The sequence below is a fragment of the Salmo salar genome, chromosome 24 (genome assembly GCF_965601325.2).
Source record: "Salmo salar chromosome 24, fSalSal1, whole genome shotgun sequence".
In the NCBI taxonomy this organism is placed as follows: domain Eukaryota; kingdom Metazoa; phylum Chordata; class Actinopteri; order Salmoniformes; family Salmonidae; genus Salmo; species Salmo salar.
In genome coordinates, this window is record NC_138314.1 from 22632038 (window position 1) to 22645752 (window position 13715).

General features: G+C 40.6%; 1 protein-coding gene across 2 annotated transcripts in view; it reads left to right on the forward strand.

The window, feature by feature from the left end:
- The window catches only part of LOC106585561 (dedicator of cytokinesis protein 5), a 59179-nt gene that overhangs the window by 17682 nt on the left and 27782 nt on the right, over window positions 1–13715 (forward strand). For both annotated transcript variants that reach the window (XM_014171918.3, XM_014171917.3), the window contains exons 10-31: window positions 34–163; window positions 872–944; window positions 1372–1514; window positions 1774–1899; window positions 2038–2162; window positions 2377–2475; window positions 2737–2809; window positions 2949–3052; window positions 3343–3523; window positions 3683–3780; window positions 3875–3964; window positions 4136–4236; window positions 4388–4522; window positions 4625–4736; window positions 8995–9065; window positions 9195–9301; window positions 9410–9546; window positions 9680–9775; window positions 11485–11583; window positions 11933–12103; window positions 12234–12334; window positions 13457–13515. In XM_014171918.3, coding sequence (XP_014027393.1) covers window positions 34–163; window positions 872–944; window positions 1372–1514; window positions 1774–1899; window positions 2038–2162; window positions 2377–2475; window positions 2737–2809; window positions 2949–3052; window positions 3343–3523; window positions 3683–3780; window positions 3875–3964; window positions 4136–4236; window positions 4388–4522; window positions 4625–4736; window positions 8995–9065; window positions 9195–9301; window positions 9410–9546; window positions 9680–9775; window positions 11485–11583; window positions 11933–12103; window positions 12234–12334; window positions 13457–13515 — 2431 coding nt within the window. The remainder of the gene's footprint in view (window positions 1–33; window positions 164–871; window positions 945–1371; window positions 1515–1773; window positions 1900–2037; window positions 2163–2376; window positions 2476–2736; window positions 2810–2948; window positions 3053–3342; window positions 3524–3682; window positions 3781–3874; window positions 3965–4135; window positions 4237–4387; window positions 4523–4624; window positions 4737–8994; window positions 9066–9194; window positions 9302–9409; window positions 9547–9679; window positions 9776–11484; window positions 11584–11932; window positions 12104–12233; window positions 12335–13456; window positions 13516–13715) is intronic.

Consider the following 13715-nt stretch of genomic DNA (forward strand, 5'->3'; position numbering starts at 1 on the left):
AATGATCTTCTCCACTCTGCCCTCTCTGGCCAGGATCTGAGCAGCAGTGACCTGATTAGGCCACGTCTCTTCCTCGTCTGTCAGATTATCAGGGTGGGCAGCATGGAACTCAAAGAGGGCAAGAAACACACAGGAGGGTTAAGGAGACCGTTTGGTGTAGCTGGTGAGATGTCTTTTAATTGAGATGTCTTCACTATATTTGTTTGCGCAAATTTACACATTCAATTAACTCTGAAATCAGAACACTACCCCATTTACTCAGAGTTTGAGTGAATGGGTAATTGAGGGCCTAAACAAACATTTACAGTAGGATCCCTGTCCTGGATAAAAGCCAGACAAACCCTGAGCCCACCTGAACCTGCTTACCCTCCTGACCCATAAACTACCTCCACGCTGTCTGCCTTGCCAAAGGAGTCAGGGGAAAGGATTTAAACATCCTTCTTTGTTTTGAGTGGAGGATTACATTTCTGGGTTGGATGAGAAATTGTCTCTGGTGTCACAGCATATGGACTGAACCCAAAATCATTGGGAGCAATACAGAGCTCTTATCTTACTGCTGGAATCCTACCTATGCTCCTGTTGTGGATGTATCTTTTTATCATTGTCTCTGGTGCATTGGAACAGGTATGTGAGGGCCCAATAACTAGTTTTCAAACACAAATTACATTGTCGTTCTGCTCTGTAGTTTACTTAATCGGAGTGAAGACTGCTGTGAAATGGCTCGAGCTGAGAAATCAAATACCAAAGATATTAAAGTGAGGTCATGCTAGCAGCAGCAGTGGCAATAACAGGATAATTTAATTGAAAGCAGCTTATTAGCTTAGCCTTTGCCACATATCACCACCACATTCACAGTTGCCTCTGTTCACAGTGATGGACATCACAGATATCGCCCATGGGAAAGCAGATGATGAGGAGAAGCAGCATTTCATCCCCTTTCAGCAGTGAGTGTTTTAAAATCCCTCACAGGCTCTGCTCATTTTCACAATGTGATAATAGTCCTCACTCCCCAGTCCATTTTAACTCAACCTTCTCTTACACCACCATAGAGTCAGAAATGACAAATGGCTTGAACTGTTTTAGGATAGATCACTTAAAGGAATGCATTATGCAACTGCTTCCTCTATTGCTATACAATACTGTAGATCAAGGACAAGTCTAGGTTTGTAGTGCAGTGTAACAAAAATGCAACTGGAGACTGTTTCTTATTCTTGCTTGGTCACATGCACTGTTATATTTTGTGGATTTTCTTTTCCAATATCTCAATATGTATTTTGTAGCTCTATGTTTTGTGATCAATGGTTCCATCCACTTGTCAGTCCCACTTTAAAAATATATTTATCCCCCTCTCTCCCTTCTTTTCTCTCCCAGGATAGCTATGGAGACCTACATCCGTCAGAGGCAACTAATCATGTCACCTCTCCTCCCATCCCGGGTCATTGGAGAGAATGAGCCTCTCACCGCTGTCTTCAACAAAGTCATTAACACCCGGGAGGTTAACCACAAGGGCCAGGGTAAAGAGACACACTCACTGCCACTCTGTGGCAACAACTCACCAGTTTGCCTAGAATATAGCAGAGTAGAACAGAATATAAAATACAAAGGAATGTAACTCGGAAGTGGCTTTTAAAATGTGGGTCTGGGTTCAAAATAGAAACGTAACTGGGTTCAAAATAGAAACGTAACAGGTTGTGTGTATCCATTCTGAACATTCTGTTAGTTCCTCTGTCTTGTTAACTATCTCTTCATTGATTGGCCCTGCTGGGTTCTCAGGACTGTTTGTGACCTTAAAGCTACTTCCTGGTGACCTGTCCCAGGTCAGGAAGGACTACTCCCACTTTGTGGATCGCACCACCGCCATTGTTAGAAAGATGGGCTTCCCTGAGATCATTCTCCCAGGTGCCATACGTTTACATGTTCTTCTTTGTAGCTGAATTGCGTCTGAAACAAGGGGTTGCATACTTTCTAGCTGCCTTTACAGCAGTGACAGTTAATAGATTGTTTTTCAATATTAACCAACTAATTCTCCTCCTCTAGGATATGTGAGGAACGATATATATGTGACCTTGCTGCAGGGGGAGTTTGACCGCGGTAAAAAAACCTCACCCAAAAATGTTGAGGTGATGTTGAGTGTACTAGATGACGATGGCAATCTCATGGAGGTAGGGGTGCTGTCTTAACATTATGTGTGCCTCCACATTTCTTTAACCATTTTTACCTCAAATATTGCATGTTGGTCAACTCATGTTTGTTGGTTTACTGTAAGAAAACATAAGTTATTACAAAATGACCCCAATTCATGTTTATACATATACATGGGGTTTCTTGTCTGCAAAGAAAATGTTTGACTGAAGCTCATTCCTTCTCCTTGAATAGAAAGCAATATTTCCTGGAGCTGGATATGATGGGATCACAGAGTACAAGTCTGTAATTTACTACCAGGTCAAGCAGCCGAGCTGGAATGAAACAGTAAAGGTACAGCTCACTTACCAGCATCCCAGGTGTTTCTGTCAGGACAAGAGAGCTCTGTACTCTCCCCATGGTGGCTCAAGTTCAGCAATTAATTTCCCAAAAAGATTTGGCTCTATACAATTAAATAATCCTTTAGAGGAGATATTGGCAAGGATTGTGGCACTCATACAAAATGCTAGACAGACACTAGACATGACTTTCTCTGTATCTTGTCATGATACTCTCCTCACTCCTCTCCTCATTCCTTTATTTTCCCCCTCCAAGGTGACTATTCCTATTGAAGATGTGGGCCGCTGTCATCTCAGGGTGATGTTTCGACACAGATCATCTCAGGACTGTGAGTGCCTCACATTTCTAAAACACTCGACACCCAGGCAGCCTGCCCTAACCCTCTGGGATCTGGTCAGAATGAATATGAATGTGTCCTTCAGAGTTGGTTGATTGGGTCCTTACCGACACTGCTGTGTTTCTTTTAGCTAGAGACAAATCAGAAAAGCCATTTGGCATGGCGTTCGTCCGCCTGATGAAAGGAGACGGAACCACGCTGAAAGACGGCAGACATGACCTCATTGTCTACAAGGTGGGACCAACACAGCACTATGCTACTGACGCCGACCCTATATGATGCCCACAGCTTGGTGGACCCAGAGGGTTCAGATACATTTGATTCATTTGAAATAATTCTCTCCCCATAGGGATTCTATTTCATTGTCTGTTAAGTAGTGAAGTAGTAATTATTTAGATATTTCATATAAAATAAAAAGCTGAAAGTAAGTAGATCATTCATGGCCCCTCCCTGGTCAATGAATATCAAATGACATACAGATGAATATGTTTTAGTATTTAATTCCTTTTGTTCATTTGGCTCAGGTTGACGTAAAGAAGACTGAGGATGCAAAGACATACCTGACTCTGCCAGGCTCCTGGGCTGAGGTGGAGGAGAAGGAGAGGCAGACAGGGAAAACCTTTCAGCATTCAGGAGTCATCCCAGTCACAAAGGACAGCTTCCAGATTGGCACTCTCACCTGCTCAACTAAACTCACCCAGAATGGTACTGTAGGACACGATTATCTGGGAAACAATGTATTTAGAATCAAACAGACCTTAACAAATTGAATCAAATCAAATCCAACTCTTTCCGCACTTCGGCTCATAATACAGAGTAGAGTGATGTTGACATAAAAGTAATATTCTCCTGTTCCTCTTCCAGTGGATCTCCTGGGGCTGTTGAACTGGAGGTCCAACCCTGAACAGCTGGAGCAGAACCTGCAGCGCCTGATGGAGGTAGAGGGAGGAGAGATTGTCAAAGTGAGTCTGACTGCTCCAGACTGCTCCAGTATTCTTAACTAGTTTAACATACAAGGACACCCTATACTAATGCATTTGTCTTTTGTGGTCTTAGTTTCTACAGGACACACTTGATGCCCTGTTCAACATCATGATGGAGACTTCAGAGAAGGACACCTATGACAACCTGGTCTTTAATGCTCTGGTGAGTTCTGGAGTGGTGGGTGAATTACCTACGTTAAGCTATCAGGGTTAATGGCATCTGTCTTTAATATACCAAAAGACAGTTGTATATCAGAAACTATTCATGCATCAACATTTTCCAGCAGGTTTCTATATTACACTGGTTCCTGACTGTGCTTTGCTTTTCTTCTAGGTGTTCATAATCACACTGATTGGAGACATCAAGTTCCAGCACTTTAACCCAGTACTGGAGACATACATCAACAAACACTTCAGTGCCACTTTGGCTTATATGTGAGTCTAGCCATCTCCTTTTTCACATTTCCCTCTCTACTCTGTTCATTTTTCTTTCCTCCTGTTTTGACACCTTTCCACCCATTCAGAATGCAGTCATTTATATGCAGTTACTGGTATGCCTGAGTGCCCCATTCCATTACTTTTTCAGGAAGCTGACCAAGGTTCTGAATTACTATGTGGGTCATGCAGATAAGCCTGTCCTAACAGAGGGGCTGTACTCAGCCCTCAAAGCCCTCAAGTACCTGTTCAGGTTCATTGTGCAGTCCCGGGTCCTCTACCTCAGGTATCATAGCTGTGGCCTTCCTTCCTCATACATACTCATACATTTGGTAGACAATATTAGTTTGCTTTGAAATGAGCAATGTCCTTCTTTTTGTTTATTCAGATTCTATGGGACCAGTGAGGATGGGGATGCTTTCTTTAACTCCATCCGGACACTCTTCCTCTCCTTCAACACACTCATGGACAGACCGCTAGACGAGGGAGTGAAGATAAAGGTGAGTTGGTGTAGGGGAGAGACACTGGTATGGACACTTGCATGGTACTTCATCTTCTTTAATGCACTCTCAGTTAACATTGAATAGCCTGGTAGGGCAACACTCACTGTATTATTCTAATGAAATTGACAGCTTTACCCCTAGCTTACCCTTTCTATGTTTATGGAAGCCTTAAGGGCCATCCACACCAAGGATGATAACTATAAAGATACATTATACAAAACTATAACCAGCGTTCTGCAGTACACCTGTCAATCAACTTATCAATGCATACTACTGCACACTGTAGGCCTTTAATAAGGTGGTAACACAGACCATTCAGTGCTTCAGGGTGTGTTCACTGTTATTGTGACAACTGCAAATAATACTTAAATGTACATATAGGAACTCATATTCAAATGTAGTCATTCAACAGCAAATACTGTTTAGGGTGCACATCTTTTATATCTTGTCATTGCTTGCATTGTTGCTCAAGTGGTTTGGAAGAGATTTCCATTTTTCTAATGGATGTCAATTTGTCTCTAGATCTTATTTTTCGCTGTGCTCATCTCTCTGTCTGTCTTGTGCAACCATTTGCAATGCATCAGTGCAACAATGTTATCATCACTGGCCAGTGTTGACACCAACGCACTCGATCTCCTTAACTTTCCCATGACAGTTAATTTGGCCTAGGCCTATTTTACATTCAACAATTAGCTAGAGCAAGCATGCTCTCTCCGCGAAAAGGCAATTAGGCCTGGTATAAAAAAAGGCAAAAAATAAATGGTCTACAGCTTTAGTAGTCTATAGCTTTTCCTGTGATTACACGTGAAGAGGAATAGCGGGGCGGCTCACGTAGCCTAAATGAAATTAAATCAAATGTTATAGGTCACATACACATGGTTAGCAGATGTTAATGCGAGTGTAGCGAAATGCTTGTGCTTCTAGTTCAGACAGTGCAGTAATATCTAACAAGTAATCTAACAATTTCCCAACAACTAGCTAATACACACAAATATAAAGGGGTGAATGAGAATATGTACATATAAATATATGGATGAGCGATGGCTGAGCAGCATAGGAAAGGTGCAATAGATGGTATAAAATACAGTATATACATATGATATGAGTAATGTAAGATATGTAAACATTATTAAAGTGTCATTGTTTAAAGTGACTAGTAATCCATTTATTAACCTCTCTGGGGTATGTGGGACACTAGTCCACCAGCGGGACACACTATTCAACAGCCAGTGAAATAGCAGGGCGGCAAATTCAAAACAACAAAAATCTCATAATTCCAATTTCTCAAACATACAACTATTATATCCCATTTTAAAGATACACTTCTCGTTAATTTAATCCAACCACATTGTCCGATTTCAAAAAGGCTTTACGGCGAAAGCATAACATTAGATTATTTTAGGACAGCGCCGAGACAAGAAAAACCACACAGCCATTTTCCAAGCAAGGAGAGGCGTCACAAAAACCAGAAATACAGCTAAAATTAATCACTAACCTTTGATGATCTTCATCGGATGGCACTCATAGGACTTCATGTTACACAATACATGTATGTTTTGCTCGATAAAGTTCATATTTATATCCAAAAACCCCATTTTACATTGGCGTGTAATGTTCAGAAATGTTTTGCCTCCCAAAACCTCCGGTGAATGAGCACATCAATTTACAGAAATACTCATCATAAACGTTGATAAAATATACAACAGTTATTCAAAGAATTATAGATACACTTCTCCTTAATGCAACCGCTGTGTCAGATTTCAAAAAAGCTTTACGGCGAAAGCAAATTTTGCAATAATCCGAGTATGGCGCTCAGATATCAAAACAAGCCATACACAAACCTGCCATTTTGGAGTCAAGAGAAATGACAAAAATGACATTATAAATATTCCCTTACCTTTGATGATCTTCATCAGAATGCACTCCCAGGAATCCCAGTTCCACAATAAATGTTTGTTTTGTTTGATAAAGTCCATAATTTATGTCCAAATACCTCCTTTTTGTTCGGGCGTTTAGTCCACTACTCCAAATGCAGGAAGCGCGCGCAAAATGTCACGATGAAAAGTCAAAAAAAGTTATATTTACATTCGTAGAAACATGTCAAACGATGTATAGCATCAATCTTTAGGATGTTTTTATAATAAATCTTCCATAATATTCCAACCGGACAATTCCAATGTCTTCAAAAAAGAAAAGGAACACAGCTAACTCTCACGGGAGGGTGCGCCACTGAACTCATGTCATTCTCTCAGTCATCTGACTCCAGGAGCTCGTATTCTCTCCCCAGTCACAGTAGAAGCATGAAACAACGTTCTAAAGACTGTTGACATCTAGTGGAAGCCTTGGGAAGTGCAAAATGAACCCTAAATCACTGTATACTGTATAGGCAATCACTTGGAAAAACTACAAACCTCAGATTTCCACACTTCCTGGTTGGATTTTTCTCAGGTCTTTGCCTGCCATATGAGTTCCGTTATACTCACAGACATCATTCAAACAGTTTTAGAAACTCCAGAGTGTTTTCTATCCAAATCTATGCATATCCTACCTTCTGAGCCTGAGTAGCAGGCAGTTTACTACGGGCACACCTTTCATCCGGACATCAAAATACTGCCCCCTACCCTAGAGAAGTTAAAGTGGCCTATGGCCTACACTACAGTATATTGCACACTGGAACAGATGGAAGAGAGAGGGTAGAGATGTGTATCCGAAGTAAGAAGCTAGATATTACGTCCTTCAATAGTTAAATGACAGATTATTACATGGCAGATCTGTGCGTTCCTCCAGGCTGCGCTCCAGTCTCGGACACGCAAAGATTCACTATTGATTAGGCTTACATTTTTAGACAAGAAAAGTATTCTACCTAAGCTACAACAATACAGTGCAATGGTGAATGTATTATTGTTATCAAGTGAGTACACAAGTATTGTCTTGGGCTGTAAACTGAAGTGATGTGGGCAAATTTAAATAACCGCTTAAACGTCCTGTTTTGAATGCTTCATGCCGAAATAACTGCATAAAACCTAGGTCCAGAAAGATACATTAGCAGGCTAATCATGTGGTTTATTTTGATCACACCATCGCGCTCCCTCGTCTTTCAAACTCCCCTATTTTACATTCAAAAAGTAATAGCAAGTTGCAATATCTCCTAAATAGGCTAGTAGTAGTAAATAACATGCTCGAATTAGGTGTACAACAAAATATTGGGATTCCAAGGGAAATGAATAGCTGTAGAAAGGAATAGAAAGGAATAGCTGTAGATGCGAGGCAGCAGAGGCCAGGCGCGCAATTGTGCAAAAACGATGAGGACCGAATTGAGATTTGCAGCCTAAAATAGAAGCAGTCCAGTCTGCGCTCCAGCTCGACATTCTCCCTAATTGATTAAGCTTTTTGGGGACAAGAAAAACAATCATACCTAGGCTATAACAGCACAATGCAATAATGCATTTTGAATGTATTTTTCAAGCGAGTAAATCATTCTAGTCTAGGCTGTAAACTGCAGTGAATATGTCATTTCAATAACCGCGAAAAAGCCCTGCGTTTTGAATGCATGTTTCATTCCGAAATAATAATAATCTAGCCTAGGCCTGATTGGGCAACCATTTTGATCAGTAATGGGTATTTTCTTGACAGTTGACAAGGTCCAGAAAGGTACATTAGTAGGCAAGTCATAGTGTGTATTTTGCCAGGATGTATCGCCGTTAACAGATAGGCCTACCATCGAAAATATGGCCTTCACATACGCTGTTTGTCGTGAATCATCATTCTCCCAAGTCGTCTTATAAGTAATGTGGACACCAATATGCTCACACATGGCCAGTTATTCAGGCAAGTGTATATTGCGCTCTGCCTTCTCTCCTCTCTGAGCAGCCTCGCGCACCTAGAGCCAAGAACGCTTCAATAGAACGCGTTTTTGATTCGTTGTCAATGTTTTATCGTTGGAGGGACAGGGAAAAAATCTCTGGAAGTGATATCTCTCGTTGTCGTTATCCACTATTTTTTTAGTTATCGTTGTAGTGTGAGGTTCCTGTTCACTTGAATTAGAACGATTTTATTTATCTGTATAGTTTTTATCGTTTTTGTTATAGTTATCGTCCTTGGTCCTATAGTTATTGTCCTTTATGCTGGCTTCATGAAAGATAGTTCAAGTTTTACTTGATAAACACATTATAGTTGACTAGCTCTGTAAAGCATTATCCAGTGATATTTCCCTCATGTTCTTTTAAAAACACTTTTGAGACCTTGTCTTTTTCAGGGGGCGATACTGAAATACCTCCCCACCATCATTAATGACATAAAAAATGTCTTTGACCCTGTGGAGCTCAGGTAACTCCTTGTAATGACATTTTAACAGTAAAATCTCTGCAGAAATGATGTTTCCTGTATAGAAAAGATGGTGACATTGTCACATGTCCTTGCCTTTTTCTGTATGTCTTCCTGTCTCTCTCTCACTAGTGTTCTTCTGACCAAGTTCATTGAGAGCATCCCTGACTCTCAGCTGGTGCGCCAGAAGCTTGGTTGCATGTGTAAGATGGTGGAGAGTGACCTTTTCAAAAAGCCAGGTACTGTGGTTCCTCTGGTTAAAACACAACTTTATAATCATCTCTATTTAAAAACAGAACCACATGATGACACATTTGAATGGTCTCTATTTGTCTTTGACCCCACAGAGTGTCGAGATGTCCTCTTGCCACTGTTGACTGACCAGCTGAGTGGGCAGCTGGATGACCACTCCAATAAGCCTGACCACGAGGCCTGTGTTCAGCTGCTCAGCACTGTGCTTGACAACCTGGACCGCAAGGATGTGGTGAGTGGCTAATTGCTACAGCACATCTCTATCTTTGCTGCTGGAAACACTGAAATCAGTCACATCCCTGACTCTAACTGGATGGGTTTTGAAACATATGTTATTTATCTGAGCTGCTTGTCTTTGTCCTCAGGGTCCAACCCGGGGTCATGTCCAGCTGATTATGGAGCGGCTGCTTCGCAGGGTCAATCGCACTGTCATAAGCATGAGCAGAACCTCCCCTCTCATTGTAAGACTCTTCTTCATCTAACTCTAAAGTTATTTTAATTTGTTCAGTTGGTAGCCTAATACTTTATTTTAAGTTTCCATGTATAAGGCACAGTGCGGAAAATCTGCTTCTATGCATCCTTTACAGTATATAAATTAGTTAGCACTTATAAGCATTCAACAATATAAGCAGGTTATAAGCATATAACATGTTATACAGTACAAGTCAAAAGTTTGGACACACCTACTCATTCAAGGGGTTTTCTTTATTTTTACTATTTTCTACATTGTAGAATAATAGTGAATACATCAAAACTATGAAGTAACACATATGGAATCATGTAGTAACCCAAAAATTGTTAAACAAATCTAAATATATTTTATATTTGAGATTCTTCAAAGTAGCCACCCTTTGCCTTGATGACAGCTTTGCACACTCTTGGCATTCTCTCAACCAGCTTCATGAGGAATGCTTTTCCAACTGTCTTGAAGGAGTTCCCATATATTCTAAGCACTTGTTGGATGCTTTTCTTTCACTCTACGGTCCAACTCATCCCAAACCATCTCAATTGGGTTGAGATCGGGTAATTGTGGAGGCAAGGTCATCTGATGCGGCACTCAATCACTCTCCTTCTTTTTCAAATAGCCCTTACACAGCCTGGATGTGTGTTGGGTCATTGTCCTGTTGAAAAAGAAATGATAGTCCCACTAAGCACAAACCAGATGGGATGGCATATCGCTGCAGAATGATGTTGTAGCCATGCTGGTTAAGTGTGCCTTGAATTCTAAATACATCACTAACAGTGTCACCAGCAAATCACCCCAACACCATCACACCTACTCAATGCTTCACGGTGGGAACCACACATGCGGAGATCATCTGTTCACCTACTCTGTGTCTCACAAAGACACGGCAGTTGGAACCAAAAATCTCAAATTTGGACTCATCAGACCAAGGGACAGATTTCCACTGGTCTAATGTCCATTGCTCGTGTTTCTTTGCCCAAGCAAGTCTCTTCTTATTATTGGTGTCCTTTAGTAGTGGTTTCTTTGCAGCAATTCGACCATGAATGCCTGATTCACACAATCTCCTCTGAACAGTTGATGTTGAGGTGTGTCTGTTACTTGAACACTGTGAAGCATTTATTTGGGATGCAATTTCTGAGGCTGGTAACTCTAATGAACTTATCCTCTGCAAGTCTGGGTCTCATGAGAGCCAGTTTCATCAGAGCGCTTGATGGTTTTTGCGACGCACTTGAAGAAACTTTCAAAGTTCTTGACATTTTCCGCATTGACTGACCTTCTTGTCTTAAAGTAATGATGGCTGTCGTTTTCTTTTCTTATTTGAGCTGTTCTTGCAATAATATGGACTTGGTCTTTTACCAAATCTTCTGTATACCACCCCAACCTTGTCACAACACAACTGATTGGCTCAAAAGCATTAAGAAGGAAATACATTTGCCAAAAATGTGCAAAGTTGTCATCAAGGCAAAGGGTGGCTACTTTGAAGAATCTAAAATCTAAAATACATTTTTTTGGTTACTACATGATTCCATATGTGTTATTTCATAGTTTTGATGTCTTCACAATTATTCTACAATGTAGAAAATAGTAAAAATAAAGAAAAACCCTTGAATGAGTAGGTGTCTAAACTTTTGACTGGTACTGTATGTGGGAACCTAAACTAGTTTTTCAGCTAAGGTAACTGATGCTCTGTCTTCTCCATACCAGGGTCATTACCTAGCCTGCATGACTGCCATCTTGAAGCAGATGGATGACATGCACTACGCCCACTACATAAGTACTTTCAAGACCAGACAGGACATTATTGTAAGTGGTCCGCTCCGCCTGCCCTGGGCATGGCTCTTCCTGAGTCATCCAGTCGATAGCTGGCATTCAACCACTGGTGCTTGTAACTGCGCCTGAAGTGGTTATTGATTATAGACATTTCATGGGACTGACTTGGAACAATGTGAGGATCTCCCTGTCCTTGCTTCTTTACTGAGATGTGTGGGTCTAATATGAGAAAAGCTTAGGTACCTGCTGTGCATAGTTCAACTTGTTACTAATCAATGGACTTGGTTAGAAACACAATCCCATGTTTGTGCAGACATGAAGATGCATAAATCCAGGTACTTGCAGTACAGGCAAGGTAACTGTTCTCCCTGGCCCACTACAGGACTTCCTGATGGAGACATTCATCATGTTTAAGGACCTGATGGGGAACGTTTTCCCCTCCGACTGGATGACCATGAACCTTCTACAGATTGGGGTGTTTCTGCGGGCCATCAACCAGTACTCTGAGGTCCTCAACATGTACTTCCTAGACCAGACCCACTTTGAGCTGCAGGTGGGTCTCAAGTCTCCACCTCTTAATGGGGTGGACAAAAGACATCTGTGTCTCTCTCCTAATGTAGTCTTAACTCAATCATTGTCTCAATGTCCATGTCAAAATGTTTATCATATTCTCCTCTCTTCAGCTATGGAACAACTACTTCCATCTGACTGTGGCATTCCTTACCCACAAGTCATTGCAGCTGGAATCCTTCTCTCAAGAGAAACGGAACAAAATACTTAACAAGTATGTCCTTTTCTTCTTTATTTTGTGTATGAGTGCAATATTTAAATTCCCCAAAATAAATAATTACACAACAAAAATCAAAATTGCACAGTGTATTTGAATTGATGTACAGTATTCACACCCCTTTACTTTTTCCACCCTTTGTTGTGTTACAAAGTAGGATTACAATTGATTTAATTTTTAAATTGTTCAACGATCTACACAAAATACTCTGTTATGTCAAAGTGGTTGAAAAATTTCAATATTTGTTATAAATTAATACAAATAAATCACTATCTTGATTAGATAAGTATGCACCCCCCTGAGTCAATAGATGTTAGAAACACCTTTGGCAGCGATTACAGCTGTGAGTCTTTTTTGGGTAAGTCTCTAAGAGCTTTGCACACCTGAATTGTACAATATTTGCCCAATATTCTTTAAAAAAATCTACGAGCTATGTCACCATCGGCCTCATGGTGAAATCCTTGAGCAGTTTCCTTCCTCTATGCCAACTGAGTTAGGAAGGATGCCTGTATCTTTGTGGTGACTGGGTGTATTTGTACACCATCCAAAGCCTAATTAATAACTTCACCATGCTCAAAGGGATATTCAATGTCTGCTTATTATTAAAACAATTTGACACATCTAACAATCAGTGCCCTTTGCGAGGCATTGAAAAACTTCCCTGGTCTTTGTGGTTGAATCTGTGCTTGAAATTCACTACTCGATTGAGGGACCTTACAGATAATTGTATGTGTACGGTACAGAGATGGGGTAGTCATAGAAAAATCATGTTAAACGCTATTATTGAACACAGAATGAGTCCATGCAACTTATTATGGGATTTGTTAAGCACATTCTTCTCCTGAACTTATTTGGACTTGCCATAACAAAGGGGTTGAATACTTTTGACTGAAGACATTTTCAGCTTTTCATTTTTAATTAATTTGTAAAAATGTCTAAAAACTAAATTACACTTTGACATTATGGGGTATTATGTGTAGTAGATCAGGGTGCAACACAAAACCTTTGGGGAAAAGTAAAGTGGTGTGAATACTTTCTGAACGCACTGTAAATGCTCCTGTTAGTAAATATGTATTCATGCTCTACTGCGTGTAGTGTCATTCTATGATGTGGTTACAGGTATGGAGACATGAGGAAGAGCATTGGCTTTAAGATCAGAGACATGTGGTATAATCTTGGTAAGTACCGTCCGGTAGTTGTTATCTCTGTGAGACAGGAACTCCTCAAATAGAGAATGGCCTGTTCAGTGGAAACATGATAGGAGAGAAGCTAGACATTGTTGTTTTATTGCCTAGTTTCATGGTGGCCCGCTTTTTGTTTACCGCTTTATGAGTTTACTGTCTTTTTGTTTGCATGAAAAAGGAGTGTGGCTTATTGC